General features: G+C 41.2%; 1 protein-coding gene across 2 annotated transcripts in view; it reads left to right on the top strand.

Annotated features, from left to right (window-relative positions):
* The window catches only part of CROT (carnitine O-octanoyltransferase), a 35,120-nt gene extending 11,228 nt beyond the window's left edge, over positions 1-23,892 (top strand). Inside the window, exons 3-17 of one of the 2 annotated variants that reach the window (XM_077808147.1) lie at positions 307-431; positions 4,519-4,700; positions 4,911-5,035; positions 7,403-7,511; positions 10,311-10,404; positions 10,496-10,621; positions 11,268-11,369; positions 12,312-12,395; positions 12,484-12,591; positions 12,860-12,990; positions 14,528-14,651; positions 19,347-19,425; positions 20,789-20,882; positions 21,050-21,169; positions 21,647-23,892. In XM_077808147.1, the coding sequence (XP_077664273.1) occupies positions 307-431; positions 4,519-4,700; positions 4,911-5,035; positions 7,403-7,511; positions 10,311-10,404; positions 10,496-10,621; positions 11,268-11,369; positions 12,312-12,395; positions 12,484-12,591; positions 12,860-12,990; positions 14,528-14,651; positions 19,347-19,425; positions 20,789-20,882; positions 21,050-21,169; positions 21,647-21,767 (1,724 nt within the window). In that variant the 3' untranslated portion in view covers positions 21,768-23,892. Of the gene's footprint in view, positions 1-306; positions 432-4,518; positions 4,701-4,910; positions 5,036-7,402; positions 7,512-10,310; positions 10,405-10,495; positions 10,622-11,267; positions 11,370-12,311; positions 12,396-12,483; positions 12,592-12,859; positions 12,991-14,527; positions 14,652-19,346; positions 19,426-20,788; positions 20,883-21,049; positions 21,170-21,646 lie in introns of those variants that run through there. The other variant, XR_013344923.1, reaches the window with a different exon arrangement.
* The last annotated feature ends 1,500 nt before the right edge of the window (positions 23,893-25,392 follow it).

Below are 25,392 nucleotides of genomic sequence, written 5' to 3'. Positions count from 1 at the left end.
ATATTTCTGTTTTCAGTCTCTTATTTGATTTAATCACTTATTTGATATTGCGGGCCTTTTGTATTCACTCTTATTTGAGAGGAGTGATAGTCTTATTTAACTTACATTTTTTAAAAATGTATTTTTACATTAAGATTTCCTAGAACTTACTTTGGCCTTTTTAAAATATATTTTTCTTCCAACAAAGACATCTGTGTTTATTTTAAAAATTTCTCTTGGGTTCTGTCAGCTTCAGGGTCTGCATGGGGGAGGGCACGGGGGGAGTTGATATGAATCTGTATTTATATACATTTTCCTTTTTTACAGTAAAACCATTCCTAAATCAAGAAGAATATCAAAGAACTGAGGACATAGTTAAAAAGTTTGAACATGGGATTGGAAAACTGTTGCAGCATAAGTTACTGCAAAGGGCTAAAGAGAAGAAGAATTGGGTATGTTTTGAATTATGATTTTTTTAAGGTTGTAAAATATTTTCTATGAGTCTCTCATACATCTTGATACATCTAGTTTTGTAAGTATAAGACATCAGTATTTTTGCAGAGAACAATCAGAAAGTGAGCTAGATAGGGCCTGATCTTGTGAAGTGCTGAGCTTTAGGCTCAACCCTTCCTTATTCTTGTTACATAACTTTATTATGTGACTAGGGTTATTTACAAGAATGTTTTCAGGGTCAGGCCCAACGTTTGCATATGAAACCCACAAGTACTAGTGTTTATTGACTGAGCAAAGCCTACATATTTTAATAGCTAAACAAATTGGAAAAGGAGGAGGAATCTATGAAAATAGTGTTTTGTTGAACATTTTTATATTTATGAATTGCTGGGACCAGTTTTATTACTCGTTTTGTTATGGCTGGCTCAGTAAACAATCACATAAATAAGATTACAGCAAATAAGAACTTAGATTTAACTCAGTTATCTTGAGGTATCATATTCTGCCGTATTGGACAGGCTGAAGATGACTTAGTATTTGTATTGTGATAGTGCTCCGAAGCCTAAATGTACTAGACGCTGAAGAACAAATCAGACAACACAGAGTAAAATTTTCAAAAGCAGCCAGGTGCCTGAGGCTCCTAAGTCCCACTGATGTGCAATGATTCTTAAGGGTTGTTTACACGGCCAGTTACTGCGTGGCAAGTCATAGTGTGACTGTACGATGCACCATCTTTCCACACAGAAATACCCTGTGTGGACACTTTCCAATGAAAGTCCTGGAGCGTGTGACAAGCAGGTGCACTGTAGATTCACACCCTGGCTAGCCACATAGTAACTTGCTGTGTAGATGAGCCCTTAGGCCCCTAATTGTCTAAGTCAGGTTTGAAAGAGGAATTTAGGCTCCTAAGTCATTTAGGAACTTTTGAAAATTTTACCCACGGTTTGTGCCCCAGAGAGCATACATTCTAGTCTCTTTCTTTTTCTGAAGAGCAATAATACAGGTGATGGCAATCTGACAGTCAGGTGGCCTTGCAAAAAAGAAAGAGAAAAAGGAACTACTAGTAAATTTCAAACACTCTTTGGAATTCATAAGACCATCATCAGTCCCAACATGTCTATACTTACATTATCTCAGAGCAGGTATTCTGAAGAATTTTCATAGTGTTGAACACCTCTGAACAGAGAAATTATATTTTGGACTGTTTCCCCCATCACTAATAATCAGATAGACCACCTCTCCTCCCATTCATGATTCATAGATTAGAAAACCAGAAGGGACCTAATCTGACCTCCTGTGTAACACAGGCTATAGAACTTCCTTGAATTAATTCCTGTTTGAACTAGATCATATCTTTTAGAAAAATATCAAGTTTTGATTTAAAAATGCCAGTGATGGAGAATCCATCCATACTTTTGGTAAGTTGTCCCAATTGTTAGTTACCCCCACTGTTAAAAATCTGTGTTGTATTTCCAGTCTGAATTGGTCTACCTCAGTGGTTTTCAAACTTATTTGATCACGCCCCCTTTCTGTGTGTCTGTAGGAATTTACAGCCCACCCACCCCCCCTCCAAACATGTACATACAGTAGAACCTCAGAATTACGAGTGCCTCAGGAATGGAGATTGTTTGTAACTCTAAATGTTCGTAACTGAACAAAACGTTATGGTTGTTCTTTCAAAAGTTTACAACTGAACTTGACTTAATACAGCTTTGAAACTTCACTATGCAGAAGAAAAATGCTGCCTTTAACCATTTTAATATAAATGAAACAAGCACAGAAACAGTTTCCTTACCTTGTCAAATTTTTTAAACTTCCTTTTTTTCTTAACATTTCACACAGTACTGTACTGTACAGTTTTTGGGTTTTTTTGGTCTCTGCTGCCTGATTGCGTACTTCCAGTTCCAAATGAGGTGCATGATTAACCGGTCAGTTTGTAACTCTGCTATTCGGAGCTCTGAAGTTCTACTGAATACCAATATATGTGGCTGCAGTGCTTCACTTGAATCAGTTTTAGCTTCTTTGTTTTTCACTTATTTTTTTTCTGTTGCACAAATGAGCCAACGATACATTGTAATAAAAGCAAAAGCAAAACTGCAATTGTGGTCCATGCGTACAATTAAACATGCACACCGCTCCATAGCAAATGGATTAACGTGCAGATGGCAACGACTTTGTATAATGCTATGCAAGCTTAACAGAAATCTGTCGGAATGCACAACGCCATCTGAGGACCTCATAAGTCTGGAGGAATCGGCTTTGCTAGTTGTTCATTGCTGTGGGTAAAATGTGTGCAGTAAGTTAATTTTTCCCCCCCTAAAGCTTCTCATGCCCCAGCAGAATACATTCTGTGCCCCCCCAGGGGGCCCATCCCCCAGTTTGAGAACTTCTGGTCTAGCTTCATCTTTCAGCCACTCGATTTTATTATATCTTTCTCTGCTAGATTGAAGAGCCCATTATCAAGTTTTTGTTCCCTGTGTAGCTACTTACACATTGTTACCCTCTTAACCTTCTCTTTGTTGAGCTAAAGAGATTGCGCTCTTTGAATCTTTGATTATTGAGCATGCTTTCCAGTCCTTTAATCATTCTCGGGGCTCCTCTTCAATTAATCAGCATCCTTCTTGAAGTGTGATCTGTAGAACTGGACATGGTATTCCAGTAGCTGTCATACCTATGCCAAATACAGAAGTAATATATCCTCTCTACTCCTACTCAGTGTTCCCGTTTAGTCATCCATTGCATTAGCCCTTTAGTATCACACTGGGAGCTCATGTTCAGCTGATTATCCACTGTGACCCACAAGTCTTTTGCAGAGTCACTGTTTCCCAGGATACATCCTGTAACTAAAGCTTATATTCTTTGTTCCTAGAGGTATAAATTTACATTTGGCCTTATTAAAATGCACATTGTTTACTCATGCCCAGCTTACCAGGCGATCCAGATTGCTCTGTATTAGTGACCTGCCTTCTGCATTATTTACCATACCCCTAATATTTGTGTCATCTGCAAACTGTTTTCTTCCTGGTCATTGATAAAAAAGTTAAATAGTGTAGAGCAATGGTCCCCAAACTTTTTAAGTTGTGCCCCCCTTGCCGCTAATGTAATTTGCCCGTGCCCCCAGGAGCCGCAGTCAGGGACCGAAGCTGCGGTCATGGGCCAGAGGCCCAGGCCATGGCGATGGATGGTGCTGCAGCTGGGAGTGGGGTCATGGGCCAAGGCCAGGGCTGAGGGCAGGGCTGGGGGTCGAGGCTATGCCCAGGCTGGGCCCAGGGCCAGGAGCAGAGCCGCGGTCGGGCCAGGGCTGGAGCAGAGATGGGGACAGAGCAGGGCTGGATGGCACTCTTTCCCCGCACCCTGTAGGGACTGGCCCAAGCCCCGCTGCGCCTCCGCTGAACATTCCTCCATGCCCCCGTAGGGGGTGCACCCCACTGTTTGGGGACCACTGGTGTAGGGCCAAAAATGATCCCTGAGGAACCCCACTAGAAACACAGTTGCTCAACGATTATTGCCCATTTACAATTATATGTTGAGAGCTAGATAGAAAAGGTGGGTTAGATAATATGTCTTTTATTGGACCAATGTCTGTTGGTGAGAGAGAGACAAGCTTACACAAAGTTCGTCTTCAGGTTTTCTTGAGACCTGTCAGTTAGCCAGGTTTTAATACATATAATTTGTGCCATGTTAATTTTGTATTGTTCTAGTTTTCTTAATCAAAATATTGTGCAGTACCAAATCAGGTATCTTACAGAAGTCTATTACATTAACACTTAGCTTTGTCAGCTAAATTTGTAATCTCATCAGAAAATAATCTCTGGCAACTGCAGCAGTCAACAGCTACAACAACTGGTGACAAGGAAAATTAATATTAAGAAAGTAATGTAACATAGCACCTGGAAATGTAACGTAGCTGTCTCAGTACTATCAGTAAGTGCTTTGTGGATCACTAGTCTGCCTTTCACAGTTCAGGAACTATTTCAGAGTATTAAAAAGTAACAAAAAATTAGATAGGTACAGTAGAACAATCAAGTGATTATTATAGAGGTATGCCTAAAATATATTATGATGCTAATCTCTATTCCTTTTCAGCTAGAAGAATGGTGGCTGAATGTGGCTTATCTTGATGCTCGCATACCAACACAAATATACTATAACTTTGGAGGCGCAGGCCCTTATCTTGAACACTATTGGTCACCAAAAGAAGGAACTCAGATAGAAAGAGGATGCATAACAATATGGCATACCTTGAAATACTGGGAACTAATAAGAACGTAAGACATTTAAAAAAAATATAATTGCTTCTAAATATCAGTGTACTGTGCATGCTTACAGTCATGAACAATATGGGACAAGTTCTTCCTTGATGTAACTCCACTGTACTCAGGGATGAATTTTGCCATATTTGATTTGTTGGTGTAATTTTTACCTCATGCTTAAAAGTTAATCAGAATCTATGCTTTTGTATATTCTGTTTACTGCAGGGAAAAATTGGTTGTGCATAGACATGGAAATAAGCCTCTGGACATGAACCAATTCCGAATGCTGTTCTGCACTTGCAAGATTCCAGGAATTACTAGAGATTCTTTAGGCAACTATTTTAGAACTGGTAAACATATACAACTTTCCTAGCATAACAGACAACTGATTTTATGTTGCAGGACTAAAGTGTGGCCATGTTAATCATGAAACGAACACTATATTTTTGTCTGTTTTAAAAACCTGCCTGTAGCTGAAGAGCATTTTGATTAGCTATACATTGGTGTTATAGGGTTGCTAATCTATGCACTCTGTACATCCAACAGCTGAGGTGATGCCTTTGTGGCACCTTCTAAACTGGAATTGATCTTTATAATTGGGTTGGATACAGACAAAGATAAAGGAATCAGGTCAGATACAAATAAAGAGTTAGAGCATCAGGAATGGACTAACTTACTTTAGCCCTCATGCCCCTTTTGGTACAGTATTTAGTGCTTCCTTCTTGCTGTTGAATGAAAGGGGTTATTTCAAAATTATTTGTTTGTAGCTTAATCACACTTACATATGCCAATAGTAAATATGCGTGCCATGTATTGTAAAATTACAATATGGAGTTGTAAATCCCATCCTATCCCTGTCCCCATTTTTCAGGGACATGCTCGCCATATGTTCTGATATGTTTCCCCCTCCCCCCAATTCTCAGCTTCCCATCCAGCTCTCACTTCTTCTTGTCAGAAGTCCACCTGCCCCAGTGGCCCATGTAATCCATCCCGCTAAACTCCTACTGCTTTTGTGGAACTGACAAGCATAAGAGTCATGGGGCTCCGCTTAATGCACCTTGTAAAGATTGGGGATTCCCCGAGAAATCTCATAAGGCTCAGAAAGATGTTGATGCACTTACCTCAGTACACTCCTATATATCTCCTAAGGTTCTCAGAGGTGGAGCCCCCCTCCTATAGACCTTAGGAGGTGTGGATTAGTGAGGTGCCTCTCCTCCAGAGCTCAGGAAGTCAAGAGGAAGTGGGAAGCCTTCCCTATTCTCCTTCCCTCCCCAATCCCTTGTTAGGACTGTAATAAACTTTTATGTATGGGAATTTCTTAAATTTTTTAAAGAAAAGTTAAGGTTGCAGGCACATAACAATGGTTTGAGGATATATGACCTTTCAAGAACATTGGTTTAAAAATAAAACATAGAAGAAAATCCAAACAATAGAAACTCAGAGAATGCAGAGTTATGGTTGCATTTCTCAAAGCACCCGAAGAACCTCAGCTGTGTCCCTGTGAAGATGAAAACCTGTTATCTCCCTTTTTGGCGTGTAGTGTATTTCAGATGTTCACGACAGCACCTTGTTTTTGTAAGTTTTCATACATGTGATAATTTGTCACTCCACTAGTTTTTGCTCTTTTCATGTAAGTGCTGTAATTTCATGATCTCTGTAGATGACATTCTAAAGGGGGAATGATTTCCTTAATTTTGCTATTTATTTAAATCAGGAACTTATAAATTTCGTTGTGTATTTTACAATATGATCATGAAGAAAGACGTAACCCAACAAAATTACTATATGAATAAGATTAAGACATTTTTATAGGCATTTGTTAAATGGAGCTCTATGGATATAGTTTACATTTCTCATTTTTTTTAAGGCAGAGCTATGGGGCAGAGTTAAGGTTGTGTAGAGGCCTAGTTTGAGAAGTGCAACATTAGCTCTGTGTTCCTTGCAATTCTAACTTTTTTTTTGTCTTAACATTCTTGAACTTGGTCAAACCTTAACTTTATGTTAATAATTTTTGTGTGTGGCATAACTAATAAGATTGTATAGGCAATTATGCGCAGGACTTCCAGTGGTGTGTGCAACAACTACATCTCTCCATAATGTTAAACATCCATGTATCAGTGCTCAAATGCTCAGATTTGCATATGCAAATTGGGTACTAGCTGATCCATTTGTGCATTAACTCCTGATTTGCATAGACAAAAATGTGTACAATGTGTTGTGAAGTGTTTTTGCTTATCTTTGAAGCCACTTGCTATGCCCACCCTCTAAAACTTCACCCAGTGTCATCTTTTCTTTCATCAGTATGCGGGTGATTTTCCATGTAGTATTTCTGGTCTCTGATGTAAGAATAGCCTCCCCACTTATAAATTTGTTAAAGTTATGAACATGGCAGTAAACATTGATGAGGGTTAATAATAATCAAGGTTCATGCGTCTGTGGATTCTGTCAGATAATCTTGCAAATGCAGCCTTCAAGACTTATTTCCAAACTGCAGAAAAAACATAGAATTGCTCTCTGAAAGTAGATGACCAGTTTGGTCTTGGTTGCTTTTTTTAAATGTACAAAGTCTTAAATGTTAAAGGCCAAAATAATGTGCTGTATTTGTACCTGGTCACTTAAGTGTGTCTCTAACTTGTCTCCCCTCTCTCTCTCTCACTCACATTATAACTTTTTCCAAAAAGTGTTGTGTTCTCATATTTGTTTTATCTTCCTTTCAGAGAGTGAAGGTGAATGCCCATCCCACTTAATAGTCCTGTGTCAAGGTCGAGTGTTTGCTTTTGATGCTGTACATGAAGGTCATATACTGAGCCCCCCGGAGATTTTCAGGTTTTTAAATTACTTCATATTAATTGAGCTGCACAATGAAATACAAAAGAACAGCACTCCATGAAAGTCCAGACTGTACAAAATTGGAATGCTTAACATGGCAGGATGCTCGTCTCCAATTGTGTTACTTGTAAACTGTAGTAGGTGCCTATTTTTCAGATAAAAATGCAATTTTTCAGGCTGAGCAAATCCCTTTAAACATTTTCTGTTGAAGTTTGGCGGGATTGGAATTTTCCCTCCATTACTGTATTTTGGTAGTCTGTGCAACTAAGTAACTTTAGCTGAACATCTTATACATTTAAAGTGTTTTGGAAGGTGAAGGAAAGCTTGTAATAGGCATGAAAAATGAACCTGCACTTGGCATTGCAAAATATGGTAAGGTGCCTGGAACAACAAGCAAATGTAGGATGCTAAAAGTATACTATGAAGGTGTTTGGGTAGCAAATATCAATTACATGTTGGGGTTCATTTCATGAAACTGTATCAGGATTATATGTGATATCTTTTTTTGAGAACCAATCCATGTAGCAATGAGATATTCATCATAATCATTAACAAAAAGCCAACCAAACAAAACCCACCACTACGCTTTCCCTTTGTTCCCTCCTGACCACATTTTAAACATAATCGAAGCTGTGCATGTGAAGTCACGTTTTGGCAGTGATATATTGGCCATATTTCCTGCTGCCGAGCTCCACAGAGGCAGGATTGAGCCGTAACATGTGTTGTATGGTAACATGTTTAAGGGCCTTTTTTGCCAGTTGGGGATTTCTGGAATACAGCGGCACTCCAGCCACATATCTCACCCCTACACCAGGGCCTGGAAAGTCTGACCTGCTTTTTGGACTTTTGTGCCACTAAGGGAGTGCAAAGGAGCTGTATTAGTGGGAAGAGGGGTGGAGAGAGTGAGAGAGAATGTGGCCCTATATATTGTAGGCCTCGGTGTTAGAGCACACTGCTAGGTGTTTATTGTCAAAACAGATACTCTCTCTCTCCAAGGAGCTGCCATATGTATACTTCCTCTTAGCACATGAAATTTCTGAATTTCCTCAATAATTATTAATGATTACCACTAATATAATCATTACACATTTCTCAGAAGTGTTTTGAGGAATCCGAAAAATAGGTGAAGATGCTAACTTTACAGACTGGTAATATTACTAGACTGTGCACATGCTGGTTTACCCTATGGGTCAAATTCTGCTGGTGTAGATCTAGAGTAACTCCTCAAGTCAATCCAAGCCATTCCTGGTCCTTATCCAAGTCATTACTGGCCAAATTTAAAGTCGTATATCTAGGAACAAAGTATAGAGACCATATTTACAGGATGAGGGACTGTGTCCTGGTAAGCAGTGACTATGAAAAAACTTGGGGGTCACAGTGGATAATCAGTTGAGTATGAGCTGCCAGTGTGCTGCTGTTGCCAAAAGGGTTAATATGATCCTTAGATGTACAAATGGAAATACCGAATAGGGAGGTTATATTATCTCTGTATTTGGCATTGGTGTGACTGCTGCTGGAATACTGTGTCCAGTTCTAGAGTCCACAGTTCAAAAAGGAGGTTTGATGATAAATTTGGAGAGGGTTCAGTAAAGAGATACAAGAATGATTAAATGATTGGAAATCTTACATGGGTAGATTCCAAGAGCTCAGTCTATTTAGTTTAACAAAGACAGTTGAAGGGGGACTTGATCACAGACTATAAGTACGTACCTGTAGAACAAAAATATTTATAATGTCTTCTTGTCTAGAGACAAATGGCTTCAAGCTAAAGCTAGACAAAAATCAGACTTGAAATAAGGCACAAGTTTTTAATAGTGAGGGTAATTAGCTATTGGAACAACTTACTGAGAGTTGTGGTGGATCAAGCAAACACTAAAGGAAGGAACAAATAGAAATCAAACAAGTTCCTAACAAGAAATGCCAAATAGGTTAATTCAATGATACACAAAAACCTGCTGCTACTTATGGGTATTACAGTTCTGGTTTACAGATAACCTGATATTGAGGGTGGTATATCTGGTTCGCTTCACTTGCTACCGATGAATACATCTGTATAGATGTTGTTTAAATACTGATTGGTACTAATGTTTAATAGGTGAAAGTGCCAAATAACTGCATATGAATTCTTAAAAGTTCAGAGAGAGGTTTTTTAAAAGGGGTAACAAGGTAGACAGAGAACATGAAGTACAGTATGTGAAGAGTCACTTTTACAGGTAAAACTGTCAGAGTACAAAGCTTTGAATGAAGTTTTTTGAAGTGCTGGTGCAAGCAAAGATTAAGAAGAGAAACATTGTTACATTGTTTAAGGTTTGGTGCATAATACAATCTCAGCTGGCTGGGGTGGAATATGATTCCCTCCTATGATTCTCAGGCCTTGTGTGGATTGGAGATTTGCCCTTATTCAGCCACTGGTAGCTAGTCACCAATATAACTGTACCCATGCAAACCCCTAGTGTGGATATGGAAAGTGTGACATGCACCATTAGAGGTGTACCATGTTTGAAACGGAGTTAAGTGTCAGTGGTGCAAATTGTGTTTTTCTTTGTCTAAACTATGGGTTTGCATTGGTGCAGCAGTCCCCAGAGCTGAAATCAGGGCAAATCCCCAGTGCAGAAAAGGTATTAAAAAAGTCATGTGTCCTGAGCAGGGTTGATACACTTCTTGAAAGTTCACTTAATCTGATTATTGGATATGGAATAAGAAATATTAACCAGACTCCTGGCCTACTAAAGTGAACAACTTTTATCCAGTGTCTGTCTTCATTCTATTTTACTAATTTTAAAAATCTTCTTAAAGGCAACTTGCTTACATCCAAAAGAGGTGCCATAATGAACCTGATGGACCAGGGCTGGCGGCTTTAACAAGTGGGGAGAGAACCCAATGGGCAGAGGTTGGAAAATTTCAGTGGTCTTTCAGAAAAATGTTGATTGACTGGATTTGCAACATTTGAATTATTTAATCACTTTTTCATTGTCTTCTAGACACGTGAATATTTAATTAATCTCGATCCAAAGAACTTTTGTCTACTGGAAAAAATTCAGAGCAGTTTGTTTGTGATCTCCCTGGATGATTCCAGTCCCCATGGAACCCCTGAGGATTGTACTCCGGTAGTTACAGATTTCAAAATAATTTTACTTCTCCCTTTAACCAACTTTTGTCTCTCATTGTGTATGTGATTTGTTTTTATAAAATATTCTGGAAAGCCATCTTAACGATCTGCCTGAAGATTCCCTTAGCAATCTAAAAGGTCTTACGCCATTGTGTCCTGGCCCCTCTAGCATAGGAAAATGGGCATGGCCGTGATTCATTGCCTCCTGTTGATGGTCAGGACTGGACCAATGCCTGCCACATCTAGGATATTGGAGGTGTAAATGTGGTATAAATTTACCCTCAACCCCTGTGCACCCCCATGAATTTCACAGGGCACAGAAGCTCTGACCACCAGGATCTGGACTTTTATTTTTAAACACCTAACACCAGACTTGTACAGATGGTTTTTCTTCGGATGGCTATATATTTGTTCCATTTTCGGCATGTCTGCTGTCATGCAGAGAGCCTTCTTAGTCATGGCTCATCTAAAAACTCCTTAGGGCAGGGACAGTGTCTTGTCCAGTGCAGTAAGTCATAGCTGCTTTCAAGTGTGGAGGTTGGTATTCATTAAAAAAAGGATCCAGATACTTCCAGTGTAATGTGACAGGACTCTGGCGCACATTTAGATAGTTCTAAACCCCATGATATTAATTCTTGATTTAGATCATCAAGTTGGCTCTAACAGGAGATCCAACCATACGCTGGGGAGACAAATCCTACAACAGCATATTATTTTCCAATGGGACATTTGGTTCAAACTGTGATGTAAGTAAAATATGATTCCCTTTTTCCTAGCTTATTTACAGTGGGATCCTTTGCCAGTTTTTCCCCTTCCACTTTAAACTTGTTTTTCTTTAGTGAAGTTTCACATATAGGGCACCTTATCTGGCAAGCATCCCAGGATAGGTGCTGTACATTTCTGAAGAGGAGATTGCAGTGCTTACTTTCAGAAATATTTTAATGAGGGATTCAGAGAAACAGCCGTGTTAGTCTGTATTCACAAAAAGAAAAGGAGTACTTGTGGCACCTTAGAGACTAACCAATTTATTTGAGCATGAGCTTTCGTGAGCTACAGTTCACTTCATCGGATGCATACTGTGGAAACTGCAGAAGACATTATATACACAGAGACCATGAAACAATACCTCCTCCCACCCCACTCTCCTGCTGGTCTCTATGTATATAATGTCTTCTGCAGTTTCCACAGTATGCATCCGATGAAGTGAGCTGTAGCTCACGAAAGCTCATGCTCAAATAAATTGGTTAGTCTCTAAGGTGCCACAAGTACTCCTTTTCTTTTAATGAGGGAGTTTCTTGAATTTGATCAATAGGAGTTCAAAGAGAAGGGAAATATCATGCAAAAAAATTTGTAAGTTAGTAGCTTTATTATTTGCTTGTTTGACAGTAGTGCCCAAAACATGCTAAGCACTGCTCTCTCACATAGGAAGATGTTGTTTCTGCCCAGATCTGTGCCTTACCCGGTGTCTCTGCAGCCAGTCTATCTGGCTGCAGAGCTATCAAGAGAGTAGATAAATACTGGGGCTCTATCTGTACAGATAGAAGGGCTAGAAGTGTAATCTCTTAATGAATTCTACACAACACAGAAAAACCTTCAGCATAATTAAGAAGGAATGGGGGTGGAAATAAGGAGGCTCGATCAACTTTTAGCTATGCAACCATCACAGTATATTGTCTCATGTGTTCTAGCATTCTCCTTTTGATGCCATGGCTATGGTAGTCCTGTGCTCTTATGTTGATCAGAGGATTATTGAAAGTGAGGGAAGGTGGAAGGTATGTATCCATTAAGTTTCCATCCTTATTAATTAGCATTTCCTCTCTTACGGATATTGATTCCTCTTTTATATAAAAAACAAAACAGGGATCGGATAAAGTACGGGACATCCCATGGCCAGAAGAACTTGTTTTCACGTTGAACCAGAATGTGCTAAATGACATTGGACATGCTAAAGAACGGTATTCTCAGCAGGTGAAGTTTCTCTATCTCTTAGTGATGACTGAGACTTTCATTTTTTCTAAACGTTAGTAGCTGGCCTCGCTCCAGGCCAGAGAACAAAGACCACTGGGACAGATTCAATCCTGAGGTAGCTCCACTGAAGCCAGGGGAGTTACATCGTGGTAAACGTGATCCATTGTTTTGTGAGGTGAATGTGCAGTTCATTATATTTGAACTGAAGCAGGTTGTGATTAGAGCAGTTGCTGAATTCTCCTATGGTAACAAATTTTTTATTTGTCAGGTATCTGACTTGCAGCTAGTGAATTATGCCTTTACATCCTTTGGCAAAGCACTGACCAAGAAGAAGGGACTTCATCCTGATACATTTGTTCAGCTTGGCCTCCAGCTGGCCTATTATAAACTTCATGGACAGTAAGAAAAGTTTATTATCCAGGCTAGCAATTAAATGCATAGTTGAACAAACTGACAAATCTGGGCAAATACAAAGGGCTTTGCATCCCATTTTATGTTTTACTGCAGCCACAGAAGAATGAAGAAATAGGTCAATATAATGTTTTATTTAGTTATACAGGACCTGATCCTCTTCCGCTGAAGTCAGCAGGATTTCTGCCATTGACTTCAAAAGGTGCAGGAGCAAGTCCTTTATGTCACGGTGCGGTAGGTGCTATACTGCAAGTACTGTAAGATGGAGGGCAGCCAGCCAGAGTTTTATTAACATTCCATAAAACATACACATAGGAAGTACTGGGTAAATGATAAGCAAAGACTTGGCCCACAAGGATCTATATTACCTCACTAAGTGAGAGACAGGGTGGGTGAAGTAATATCTTTTATTGGACCAACTTCTACTGGTGAGAGAGACAAATTTTTTAACTCACATAACTCTTTTTCAGGTCTGTGTAAGCTCAAAAGCTTGTCTCTCTCACTAACAGAGAAGTTAGTCCAGTAAAGGTATTATCTCACCCGCCTTGTGTCTCTAATATCCTGTGACCAACACAGCATACCTCACTAATTGCTCATTCCTATATAAGGGGATTTAGCCCAGGTGCAGATGAAAGCCTCATCTGTAGTTTATAATTAAACATCATTCTGTGGTGATAAATCTCTCTCTTCCAAAATCCCAATCCTGTAAAAAGCCTTAGCAGACTCACTGTTGTCATCCTGTCCCCATCACCAACAAAGGCTCCCTGTAAAAGTTATAATGGCATAACGAAAAGATAGTGTACAACCAAGTTCCTGTCCTTACACACTAGGCAGGTGGCTGAGGAAGGTTTTATTTTGTACTCCCAGCTAAAAGTTATTGGAGACTCTCTCTTTGCTGGTGATTATGTCCCTCCTTTACCTGTGCCTTTACTACCATCTGTTAGTATTTAAAATAGTTTAAATGTGAGTCATCACAAAGCTGGCAAATAGTTGCCCGAGGGTGTCATCTGCAAAAAGGCACATTCCTGGCACAGGTCATTGAACACTGGGTTATATTAATTGCCCAACAAAAACAATCTGGGTAGGGACCCTTCTTAAACTTGTTGTAGATGCCCCTTGTTACTAGTGGATTCTCCCAATCTGTGAGACTTGTGTGGGGCAGATGCCTTCTCTCCTTTAACTTTGATGGAAGAATACATAGGAAATTGAAGTTTGCTTACTTTCCACTCACCTACATAAGGGGGTATGGAAGCCTTAGAATTTACAAAAAGCAGCTCATGAAACAGTCCAGATTTTTTTTATAATGGCATCTGAATTTTCTTAGTCCTAACTTGCCTCTTGAAAACTTCCTTATGGTTGTGTAATCTCTATTACATTTCAGACACTTAAAAGAAAATGAGTGGCTTACTCTTGCTTGTAATTGAGTGTAATGGGATAGAATATCTTTTATATGACATTTTTCCTTTAGAGAGGAGAAAAGATTTATCATTGTAGTGAGACACTCTGTCCTAATTTGCCTTCTTAGCCCAGGCTGCTGTTATGAAACTGCTATGACCAGACGTTTCTACCATGGACGCACAGAGACTATGAGACCATGTACAGTAGAAGCCGTGGAGTGGTGCAAATCCATGCTGGATCCATCTTGCAGTGTAAGTATTGAAAATCTGCTTTAGCTGTAATGTATTTAAAAGACCTGCCATCTGATCTACTTTAGATAAGAGAATATGCCATTAATTGTGTCAGTAACTGGAGAAGAAGTCATCTTCTGCTAGTTAATTCAAGTGGGGATGTCACCACCAGGGCTGGCTCTCAGAATTTTGCTATCTTAGGTGAACTGCAGTATATGACCCCACTTTCTTTTTTAATTTTAAATTTTATTTTTGTTTGTAACTCAGCTTTATGTCATACACTCCCACACATGCAGCTTCCCCCCTCCCAATTAAGTGTGGTCAGTGCTATGCCAATTGCAGACTCATCACTGTGAGGCATGGAGTCTGGGAGGTGCACGTGCTCGTCTGTGTGTGTGAAATCTGCATGGGGAAGTTGCTGTCAGCAGGACTGATTCCAAAGTCTAAGAGTCTTTCATCTCCTGAATACCTGAGCTGGGGAGCTGACCTTTCTTCTCTTCTGTTTCCCCCTGTCCCGTCCTCTCCCCAAGCTTCAAAAGGTTTAGCTTACCAGCAGAACCTGCTTCTCTCTCTCCCCAGGTGCAGGCTGTTGCTGAAAGTTTCTTTCTCTGCTTCTCCCACTGCACCTATCTGGGAGCCTGAAGAGATGAGCAGGGAAAGGATCTTGCAAGATGTGTTTACATATTTTAGAAAAAATCCAAAGCTTCTCTTCATGTTCTTCATCTGGGATACTGGGCTTACATAGCAGTGTTCCACCAAACCACATCTGCTTGATGCTTCGCTTTACTATCCTTATTTCTTCTCTCCTTTTCACTTCATTAGCTTCTTATCCATTTGTGCTGCTGCTTTAAAACTCTGACATTTAATGCCATCACTCAAATCTGATTTCCCCTTGTTTTCTTATCTTCCTCCCTGCTTTTCCGTTTGCTGTCTTCAGTTATCTTCTTACAGTCAGACTCATACAGCCAATTAATATTGAACTTTGCTGTTTCTAGCACTGATCCCTTGGGATCTCTCTTCCTCTCCATTTTTCTGATTCCCTTCATCATATTAAATTTCATCCCAGCTGCTGTCTCTTCTATTTCTGAATGCTGTTACTTTTGATGAACTTCATGGGACTTAAAGCACATATTTATCTGCTTTGCTGAATAGGGTGCACTTAAGTAGGTGCTTAAAAGTTAAACATGGGCTTAAGAGCTTTGCAAAAACAGAGCCTTACTGTATCATCCCTTCTTTTCCTTTCCTTAAAGAAAAGGAGTACTTGTGGCACCTTAGAGACTAACCAATTTATTTGAGCATGAGCTTTCGTGAGCTACAGCTCACTTCATCAGATGTAGCTCACGAAAGCTCATGCTCAAATAAATTGGTTAGTCTCTAAGGTGCCACAAGTACTCCTTTTCTTTTTGCGAATACAGACTAACACGGCTGTTACTCTGAAACCTTTCCTTTCCTTGTAAGTTTAATAGTTTGTTGTTGCTAAGAGCCCATCAGTTATTGACCATTTCAGTTTGTATCCTTCTGTTACCATTATCCACCATATTTGCTCAAAGGGGCTTCATAAATAAATAAATGGAATGTAGCATCAGAGTAGAAACAGATCTTAGGCTTAGTGTTTGGAGCAGTTTGCTGACAACCGTGCCACCTCTAACTTATATTTTTGCCTACATTGCCAGGAGAATAGACTAACTAGTAGAACTTCTCTCTCTAAAATCTGTGGTTAAACATAATCAAAACTCTTGTACTTTTAAAACCATGATGATGGGCAACAACACTAATTGGCAAACAAACAAACCTATAGCTAGCTAGAGGAAGGAGAGAGCATGATCAATGAAAAATTCCTTCCTGACCCTGAGAGAGGCTGGCTGGCTGAACTTTACCCTTACACTTATTATCCAACCCATGAGAGAGTGTACAAAACAACATTTTACATGACAGCTAAATAGCTGTTCCATTGTTTCAATAAACTCAGTTTTTTCCAGTCTTTTCTCATTAATACTCAGAAGTACATCAGTCAGCAAGTTCAAAATAAACAAAAAGAAGTACTTCTTCACACAACACGCAATCCATCTGTGAAACTAGTTAAGTTCCTGGAGGATAGGTCCATCAATGGTTATTAGCCAGGATTCAACCCCATGCTCTGAATGTTCCTAGCCTCTGTTTTCAAGGAACTGGAAGTGGGCAGCAGAGGATGATCACTTAGTGATTGCCTGTTCTGTTCATTCCCTCTGGGGCACCTGACATTGGCTGCTGTCGAAAGACAGGATACTGGGCTAGATGGACCATTGGTCTGACCCAGTATGGCCGTTCTTATGGATGCATTGCCAATATTCTGCTGATGCAAAGAAGTCATTATTTTTCAATAACCAAGTTAACCTTGCTTTGCTATCATATTAATGGGCCCATTGGTTCTCTTATTTTTCTGTCCTCTGATATAATTTGATAGTATTCTTTCTCAAAACACTGAATGCATCCAATGAAGTGAGCTGTAGCTCACGAAAGCTTATGCTCAAATAAATTTGTTAGTCTGTAAGGTGCCACGAGTACTCCTTTTCTTTTTTCTCAAAACACTTTTTAAAATCTCTAGCGATTTGTTCTTACTCCTCTCTGTTCTTCTTTCAGTAAATTCCTTCTACTAATGCTGTTGTCTTTTGCCCCCTGTATTTTATTTCTGTATTGACTCATTGTTAACTACAACAGCTTGGGCCCGGATCCTGCAATCTGATCCTCCATTGACATTAACAGAGCTTTGCCTAGGCAGATTGAGTTGGGACCTAGCAGTGAGCCAGTCTATCTGACAATCTTTAATAACGTAATAAAGCTAAGAGCTTCCCTAGTGCTCATCCATTTAAAAGCTCAATCTCCTCCCCTTTTAATCTGTAACACTCAGCTTTATGGCAGCTCTTTTCAGTGTCTCACTAACCTGGACAGCGACACCTCTGGGCTAGATTCACAAGGGGGACTAGAGCACTGCAACGCTCCAAACTCCAATTTAGGCGTCCAGGCTCCCTTTACAGTGTGTGGGGAGAGCTCGGTGCCTAAAAAATTGATTCACAGGTGCTAGCATGCTTAGCTGAGCACTGCATAAACTAGCCAGTAGGGAATGCTGAGGTGAGGGCTGTGGCCTATACACCGCTCCTCAAAGGGAGTTGGGTGCCAGTCTCTGCTTGGGATTCAGCCATGAATCCTCTCCTGGAGTTAGGCACCTAGGCTAGATCAGCCCTTTCCGAAGAACAGAGGTGGTGCCCCTCTTCTCCCATGCCCAGTGGTTAAGGCACTTACCAGGATGTGGATTTGGATCCTGGGTTTGGATCCCTGCTGTGCCTGACCTGAACCCAGTTTTTCCATCTCCTAGGTGAGTGCCCCTAGCACTGGGCTGTGGCTTTCTCAATGTCTCCTGTTGAAGCTATTCCACTTGTATGAAAGACTTAAATATTTAGTGGAGCAGGGACTGGAACGTGGAACCACCAGGCTGTAGAATCATTCTCTGTCTCTCAGGCCCAATGATAGTGGAACAGCTTCAACAGCAGAAATTGGGAGACCACTGCAGACTAACCCATTGCCCAGTGGTTAGGGCACTCACGTGGGAGAACTGGGTTCAAGTACCTGCTCTGAATCAACTGGGAGCTGGGATTTGAACCCGGGTTCCCTATGTGCTGGATGAGTACTCTAACTATGGGGTATCATGCGGGAGGGGCACCATCAGTGTCATTTTGTGCGGAGTCAGCTACAGTAGGCGTGCTATAAGGTGGTCTCTGAGCATGCCTATGGGATTGGGCCCCCAGGCGAGATAAGCAAGGGAATGCATAGTCAGGGCCATACAGAGGTTTTTGGTGCTTGAGGCAAAATCTGAAACTGAGTCCTCCCCACCCTTCCAAAAATATTGCCACTGCGAGTGGTGGTTGTGAGGGGTTTGGAGACCAAGCACTCCCCCACAGTGGCTCCTGTCCCACGGGGTTGGGCCTGGCTCCTCTCTCTGGGCATTGCAACCTGGCGCATGGGGTCATAGCACCTCTCAGGTTTGGCCAGGCTCCCCCTCCGTCTAAGGACTTCACTGATGGAAACTTAGGTGCTTATAGGATTAGGCAGCAGCTGAACAGTGGTTTTGTGAATGCCAGTGGCAGCCATATATTGGACTTAGCTGCCTGCTACTTTGGTGCTTAAGCCCTCCTTGTGCATCTAGTTGCTACGTGTGTTTAATTTAAGAGCAATGAAGTGAGACACTTCACTATTTCCGAATGGCTTTCTCTTTTCACTTTGCAATTTCCACATGCAGTTCCATGTCTGTGAAATGCAGTCATGTTTGCTACTGTCTGATGTATTTCTAAGTTGGTGCTAGTGTAGGAAAGCCATTGTATTTAATCTCTTTAGTTTAAAGTGACCATTTTCAATTCCTTCAGTTTCTGTCATTTGTGGGGGAAAAAAGAGAGAGAAAGGGCTTAAGGTTTAGAAAACTGTTCTGCACAGAAGGTGACTGGTTAAGACCTAGGAAACAAATTATCAAGAACTCATGTGCAAGAAACAGCGTTCAAGAAAAAAATAAATCACAGGGAATTTGAAAAAATGAGAGAGACATAAAGCACAAATGTAGCTTTTCCATGCTCCTTCATTTTTGTCTCTTCTTAAGCTCTAAAGCTTGTGGAAGGAAGGAACTTGCTTATCTGTGTCTCTTGGTGTAATATTCAACTGGGTTGGTTTTGTTTTTCTTATTTAACACAGTCTCATAAACGGCAGCAACAGATGCTAAAGGCATTTGCAAAGCACAACAAGATGATGAAAGAGTGCGAGAATGGAAAAGGTATTTTCTTTCTAACGACTAATTTTCTCTTGTGCCTGAAAAAGGAGTTTTACTTTGTGCTAATATGATTTCTCTGGCTCCTTACTGGGTCAGTCTGAATAATCTAAGACCACCCCCAGGAACAGAAATATCTTGAATTTCTGCTGGGAGCCCCTGCCTTTTTATATCCCTTGGCATTTCCTTCTAGCTTATGTGTTGCCTCTCTTCTCCCTGCAAGGGGGAGTGGTGCCTGGGTGGGGTGGGGTGGAGGAGAGCAAGAGCGAGGGTCCTAATCATAGACATTTAAGTGACTCCAGTGCCCCGGGGCTAGATCTACAAAGGGACTTAAGCACCTAACTGCCATGTAGGTGCCTGAATCCAAGATTTAGATCCTCAAAACCTAGCTCAGCTGCTGCCTAACCCTGTAAGTGCCTAAGTTCTGTGGTAAACTCTCCCGGGTGCCTGAAAATCCACTGCTGGGCATGCACACAGCTGCCTAAATCCTGACGCCATCAGCCTGCTCAGCACCTAAGCCCTGGTGGGACGCTCAAACTAGCTGTGCCCCCAGCCTAGCTCATGACCTGATCTGGTTGGCATGCTCAGAGGCCACCTTAGAGCGTGCCTACCAGGTCAAGACCCACACAGAATATAGAAGAGGAGGAGCTGATGGTGCTGGCCTGAGGCTAGGCACCTAACTTCCATTAAGGGCACGGCTTGGGCAGTATCCCAGTCTCCTCAGTATTTCCTACAGGTTAGCTTAAGTGACTACATGCTCAGCAGCAATAATTTTTAGTTTTCTTAGCCAGGCACCAGGCTTGAAAAGCCACCCAGACCTAGCAGAAGCCCAAAGTAGATTTCTGGGGTGTGTGCAGCACAATAGTTTTTGCCTAGTCTGAAATCTCATCCTTTCTAGATACAGCCTTTCAGTAGCCCAGCTTGCGGGCTCTTGATAGTCTTTTCCATCTGTATGACGGACTCAACTAGATTGCTGTGGCCTTCAAAGCATCCATTGCTAGATGGATGAAGGGAGTGTCAGAACAGATCATGTGAAGAAAAGCATGTCTGTGCTCTCGATCATTTGGGCCCGTTCCCAGATGGTACTGGTTGCCTCCTGGCGTGATAGGGGAGATGTTTCTCACGGGAGCTGGATGGGGCTAGTAATGAGGTAAACTCTTTGTATTTTATCTCCATTGTAGGCTGAATGCAAAGGCCTCTTTGGACACCACATTTTGGAGATGGCTTCAGGGTGCTTCAGTCTGGATCCCTTTCTTTTTAGGACTCTCCCATGATCTGTTCTGGGTCCAGCATTTGAAATTCCCATTGTCCAGACCAGGGAGAACTAGACATTTCTCTCAGTGATGACGTTTCTTGTTTGTCTTGACAGGATTTGACCGTCATCTTCTGGGTCTCCTACTTATAGCAAAAGAGGAAGGACTCCCTGTGCCAGAACTCTTCACAGACCCTGCATTCACTAAAAGGTAATTATTAGTCTTGTCCTATTTGCAAGTCAAACCTCTGGGTGGTGATGGGTTTATCACATTTGCCTTCATCTTGCCAATCTCTTGATCCCAATAATGTTGTATTTCTTAGCTCCACTTTTTAATACTAATTTAAATCAAACAATTTGCTTTTTTTTACTTTACAGTGGGGGAGGTGGAAATTTTGTGCTTTCCACTAGCCTGGTTGGCTACACTAACATTGGTGGAGCTGCTGTCCCCATGATACATCATGGCTATGGCTTTTTCTATAGAATCAGAGATGACAGGTAAGGGTATATTCTTACCTTCTTGGGCCTGGCATCACTCAGAAGAAAACTGTAAAGCTGTTATCTGAACTTCTTCCCCATTTTTACGTTGCCCGATTGTATCAATGTCACAAAGATAAAGGAAGTTCACGGCTAATAGGAGGGAGAGAGAGAGAATATCCAGAATCTTAAAGCTAGTTGCAGTAAAGGAAGATATTGGACAACAAATGTAAGTGACTAAAGTTAGGTACCTAAATCCATCTCAGCATCTAAACTACAGTGGCCTGATTTTCAGAATTGCTGAATACCTACATGTCCTGCTGACGTCAATGGGAGCTCTGGATGTTTTGATGCTTTGAAAATCAAGACAGTGTTATTTAGGTGCCCAATTTAGACACCCGTGTTTCAAAATTTCAGCGAATAATTTTACAGTTTGTGTGGGGATGATGTGCATAAAGTTCATGATCTAAAATAACTAGTTAACCTTTGTACTGATAGAATTGTTGTGACCTGCACTGCCTGGAAATCATGCCCAGAGACCGATGCAGAAATGCTGTGTAAGAACTTGTTCCAGTCTCTTCAGGACATGATACAACTAATGGCCACAGCCCATCTGTAGAGTTGATAGTGACATTACTGTGCCTTCACATATTGTGCATTATTGTATGTGGCACTTGCTAAATGAAATGCTTGTCACAAAGAGCATTAAACTCTATGTAGAACACTTAATGATACTTCAGCATAGACGCTAAGCAGAACTAATGCAAAACCTGTCCATTTTAAGAGATTTACTGCAGCAGCAATGCAAGTTTCTTTTAAGAATAATATATCCATTTGCACCAACAATGCAAACTATGGCAAATGTTCAGTGTAGAACTATGCAATATTAAACAATGCCTCAACAATGCAAATGTATCAGACTATCATGATTTTTGGAAACTGGAGAATTTGTGATGGCTTGTTTTTATAATCTTCCTAATGGTAGCTGATAAAGTATGTGATAATCCGGTGAAGTTTATTTCTATGGTGCACTTATTCTGTAGTTTAGAGTAACCATTCCAGTGCTAATACATGATGATGCTTTCGCAATGGACATTGGTGACAGTTTTTATGATTTTTCATTTGTGAAAAAATCCAGGAGAAATATTAGAACAACAGACTCTTCAAGTTATGATTTTTATTATTAGCTGTCTTCCATTTTCACCATTGGGATGATTTCAAATCAAGAGCTTATTCGTAAATAGAGACTAGTTTCTCAGGTGAAGGCTGAGGGCACTATAGTTTGAAAAATACTTTTAATTTCAAGATGGTTCCTTTTCAAAATAAAGAGACAAAACTAGGATGGCTACTTGCAAGTTTCCAATGGATGACATACTTGTGATGAAATAACTACAAATATCACTGCTGCTCCACAGAAATAAAGTGCAAATTTAGAGCTGGCACTAAGTATAGTCTGATAAAACTCTCAGGATGTTAAGCCTTCTTTGGATTTTAAAGAAGACTTTTGTTTGATAAACTTTGTAATTTCTTCTTTTAGAAATAAAACAGTCCAAAAAGTTCGTTTCATGTCAGTTGATTTGTTTATATCTATACTGCTTGATGCATTTCAACCAAACTTTCTAAAAGGGGAGTTTCTTGTGTACAGAGGATGACACAGACTTAGAGATTCTAAAATCCCCACTGTTTGCCCTTCTGGAGGTATTGGGGCCCTTGGAGAAGTCAGGAATTATTATTGTTTGTATTACAGTAGAGCAACTAGAATTCTCACGGAAATCAAAACCTCATTGTGCTAGGTACCATATTACAAAGGTGCAGTTAGCATCACTTTAGTTAACATTGACACTAACTTACTCTTTAATAGCCAATTTTTTCTAAGTGCTCTAAAATAAACATTAAAAGAGACTATCCCTGCTCTGAGAAGTTAGTCAAAACAGACAAAATGGTTGTGTAGAAAGCGAGGTGTATGACTTGCCAAAGTTTATACAGCAGATCAACAATCAGGCAGGAGCAGAATCCAGGTCCTTCTTACTTGCAGTTCAGTGCCTATTCGTTAGACCACTGTGATATGTTCATACCCATATGTTGTTTGCAAGCAGACACTATAATTGCTAGAATACTTGGTGTAACAGATTGAGTGTTTATCCTGGTCAAATTGTAAACTTCATGTTTTGTGAATCTATTTTGTGATTGTAACCTTTACTGCAACTGTTATTGTACTGTAACTTCCATATTGGGTTAAGAAATCCAGGTGGTGTTGAAAACCAATCTAATCTTGACAAGATCAGGCTGCTGTAGACGTTCTGTGCTCATGCTAGATTATGGGACACCTCAAAAGGGTAAACAGTGAGAGCCATCAAAGTTGAATGGCTTTTCCTTTCTGGAAAAATGGGTTTCTATCAGCAAGGCCATTGACTTTGACTATCTATACAAGTTGGGGGAGGTGTGGGGAATGAAGCTGGGAACTTCACCAGCCAAAACACATGGACAGAAATGGGATAGAGACAATTTTGAAAAGGTTGCTGCTTTGCTAACAAAAGACCATACCATTTGCACCTGTAAGCAGAACTTGCTGGAGAGAGTGACGGCATTAGATTATCTGCCTGAGGACGCTGACCAGAACCAGGACTCCCAGCCAGGGTCAGATTGGACCAGGGGGATTGCGTTCAGGACTGTTTGTTGATTTCCATAGATCTGTAATTTGCTTGTGCTTTTAAATTCAAGAATAAAGTGGTTGTGGTTAAGAATTCCTTTGCTAAGCCTGTGTTCATTGCTTTGCTGCCAGGTTGTCCCTGAAAACTAGAAAACCAGAGCACTCAGAAGGCAACAGGGGGCTTGGGAGAGCTGGGGCACTGGTTCTGAGGTTTAGGTGGCCAGATTGCAGTCCCCCTGCCCAGGAAGAGTGACATATACAAGGTCTGTACCAGGCAGTGTGCCGGAGAGATCCAGAGCTAGGAACAGTGATCAGTCACTACCCAACCCAGGGGGGCTTAGAAGCACATAGGATTTAGGAGTCAGATCCGTTCACAACAAACTTGTGTCCATCCAGAGGGAAACAGGGCCAGGTTGTGACAACAGGTTAAGACAGTGACAGAGCTAATAAGAGAACTCTTAGTGGCTGGAGCTGCCAGCCTAAATGTTTAGATTATAAAATAATTGAGGACTTTGGTATATGCTTAGCTCAGTGTTTTTTGGATTTCTAGGGTTTAACAGGACCTCTTCTGTTTACAGGCCTTTCCTAAAACAAAGATACTAAGACTGATTGGTAATACTGTCATTTGTAAAGTACTGAAACAAATGCACCATCACACTTCAGAAACATGGCACTGCCTTTAATTCATGTTTCATAGTCCAGCTTGAACATTAACTAGAGCAGTTTTTTGGGTTTTTTTTTCATAGTTTGGGTCACGACCCAGTACTGGGTTGCAGCATGTAAAGCACTGGATCACCTTCCTCAGTGACCCAGTGGCTCTGGTCAGCATCGCCGACCGGGATGTTAAGAGTCCCGTCGGCGGTGCTGCCCAACTAAGGCAGGTTAGGGCCTACCTGCTCTGACACTGTACTGTGCCCCGGATGCAGCCAGCAGGGGGGCCATAGGGATCTGTGTGTTGCACTAGCTCTGCACTCCCATTGGCCGGGAACCAGCCAATGGGAGCTGGGGGGAGCAGTGCCTGCAGGCGAGAGCCGTGCAGAGCCGCTTGTGCACTTCCACTTAGGAGCCAGACATGTTGCTGGCTGCTTCCGGGGCGCAGCGCAGTCTGCGGTGCCGGGACAGGTGGGAACCCTGCCTCCCTCACCCCGACTGTGCTGTTGACCAGGAGCCACTGGATGTAAGCCCGCCCCACAATCCCCTGCCCCAGCCTTGAGCCCCCCCCAACCCAGAACCCCTTCCTGCAGCCCAAACCCCTCAGCCCCAGCCCAAACCCCCTCCTGCACAATTTATCCCTGGCCCCACCCTGCAGCCCACACCCCAACCATTTGCCCTTCAACGGGATCCCCAGAAAAAAAAGTTTGAAAACTACTGAACTAAGAATAGTAGACACCTCTTTCAGCCAAGAGTTGCTGATGTGTTCCTTGTTCTACAATCCTTCCATTCTGGATTACTGCTATCTTGTCAGCATTCTGCACGGTGGACAGGTGATGAGCTATTACAATACAGGTGCAACCTTGTCTTGCTTTATCCAGTGCTTCTTGGACAACCTGTTCAATTACCAAAGCAGAAGATACTTGCCAAACAAAATTAAAAA

Source organism: Eretmochelys imbricata, chromosome 2, assembly GCF_965152235.1.
Source record: "Eretmochelys imbricata isolate rEreImb1 chromosome 2, rEreImb1.hap1, whole genome shotgun sequence".
NCBI lineage: Eukaryota > Metazoa > Chordata > Testudines > Cheloniidae > Eretmochelys > Eretmochelys imbricata.
Note: the sequence above shows the minus strand (reverse complement) of the source record. Positions and strands in the feature narration are given on the sequence as shown.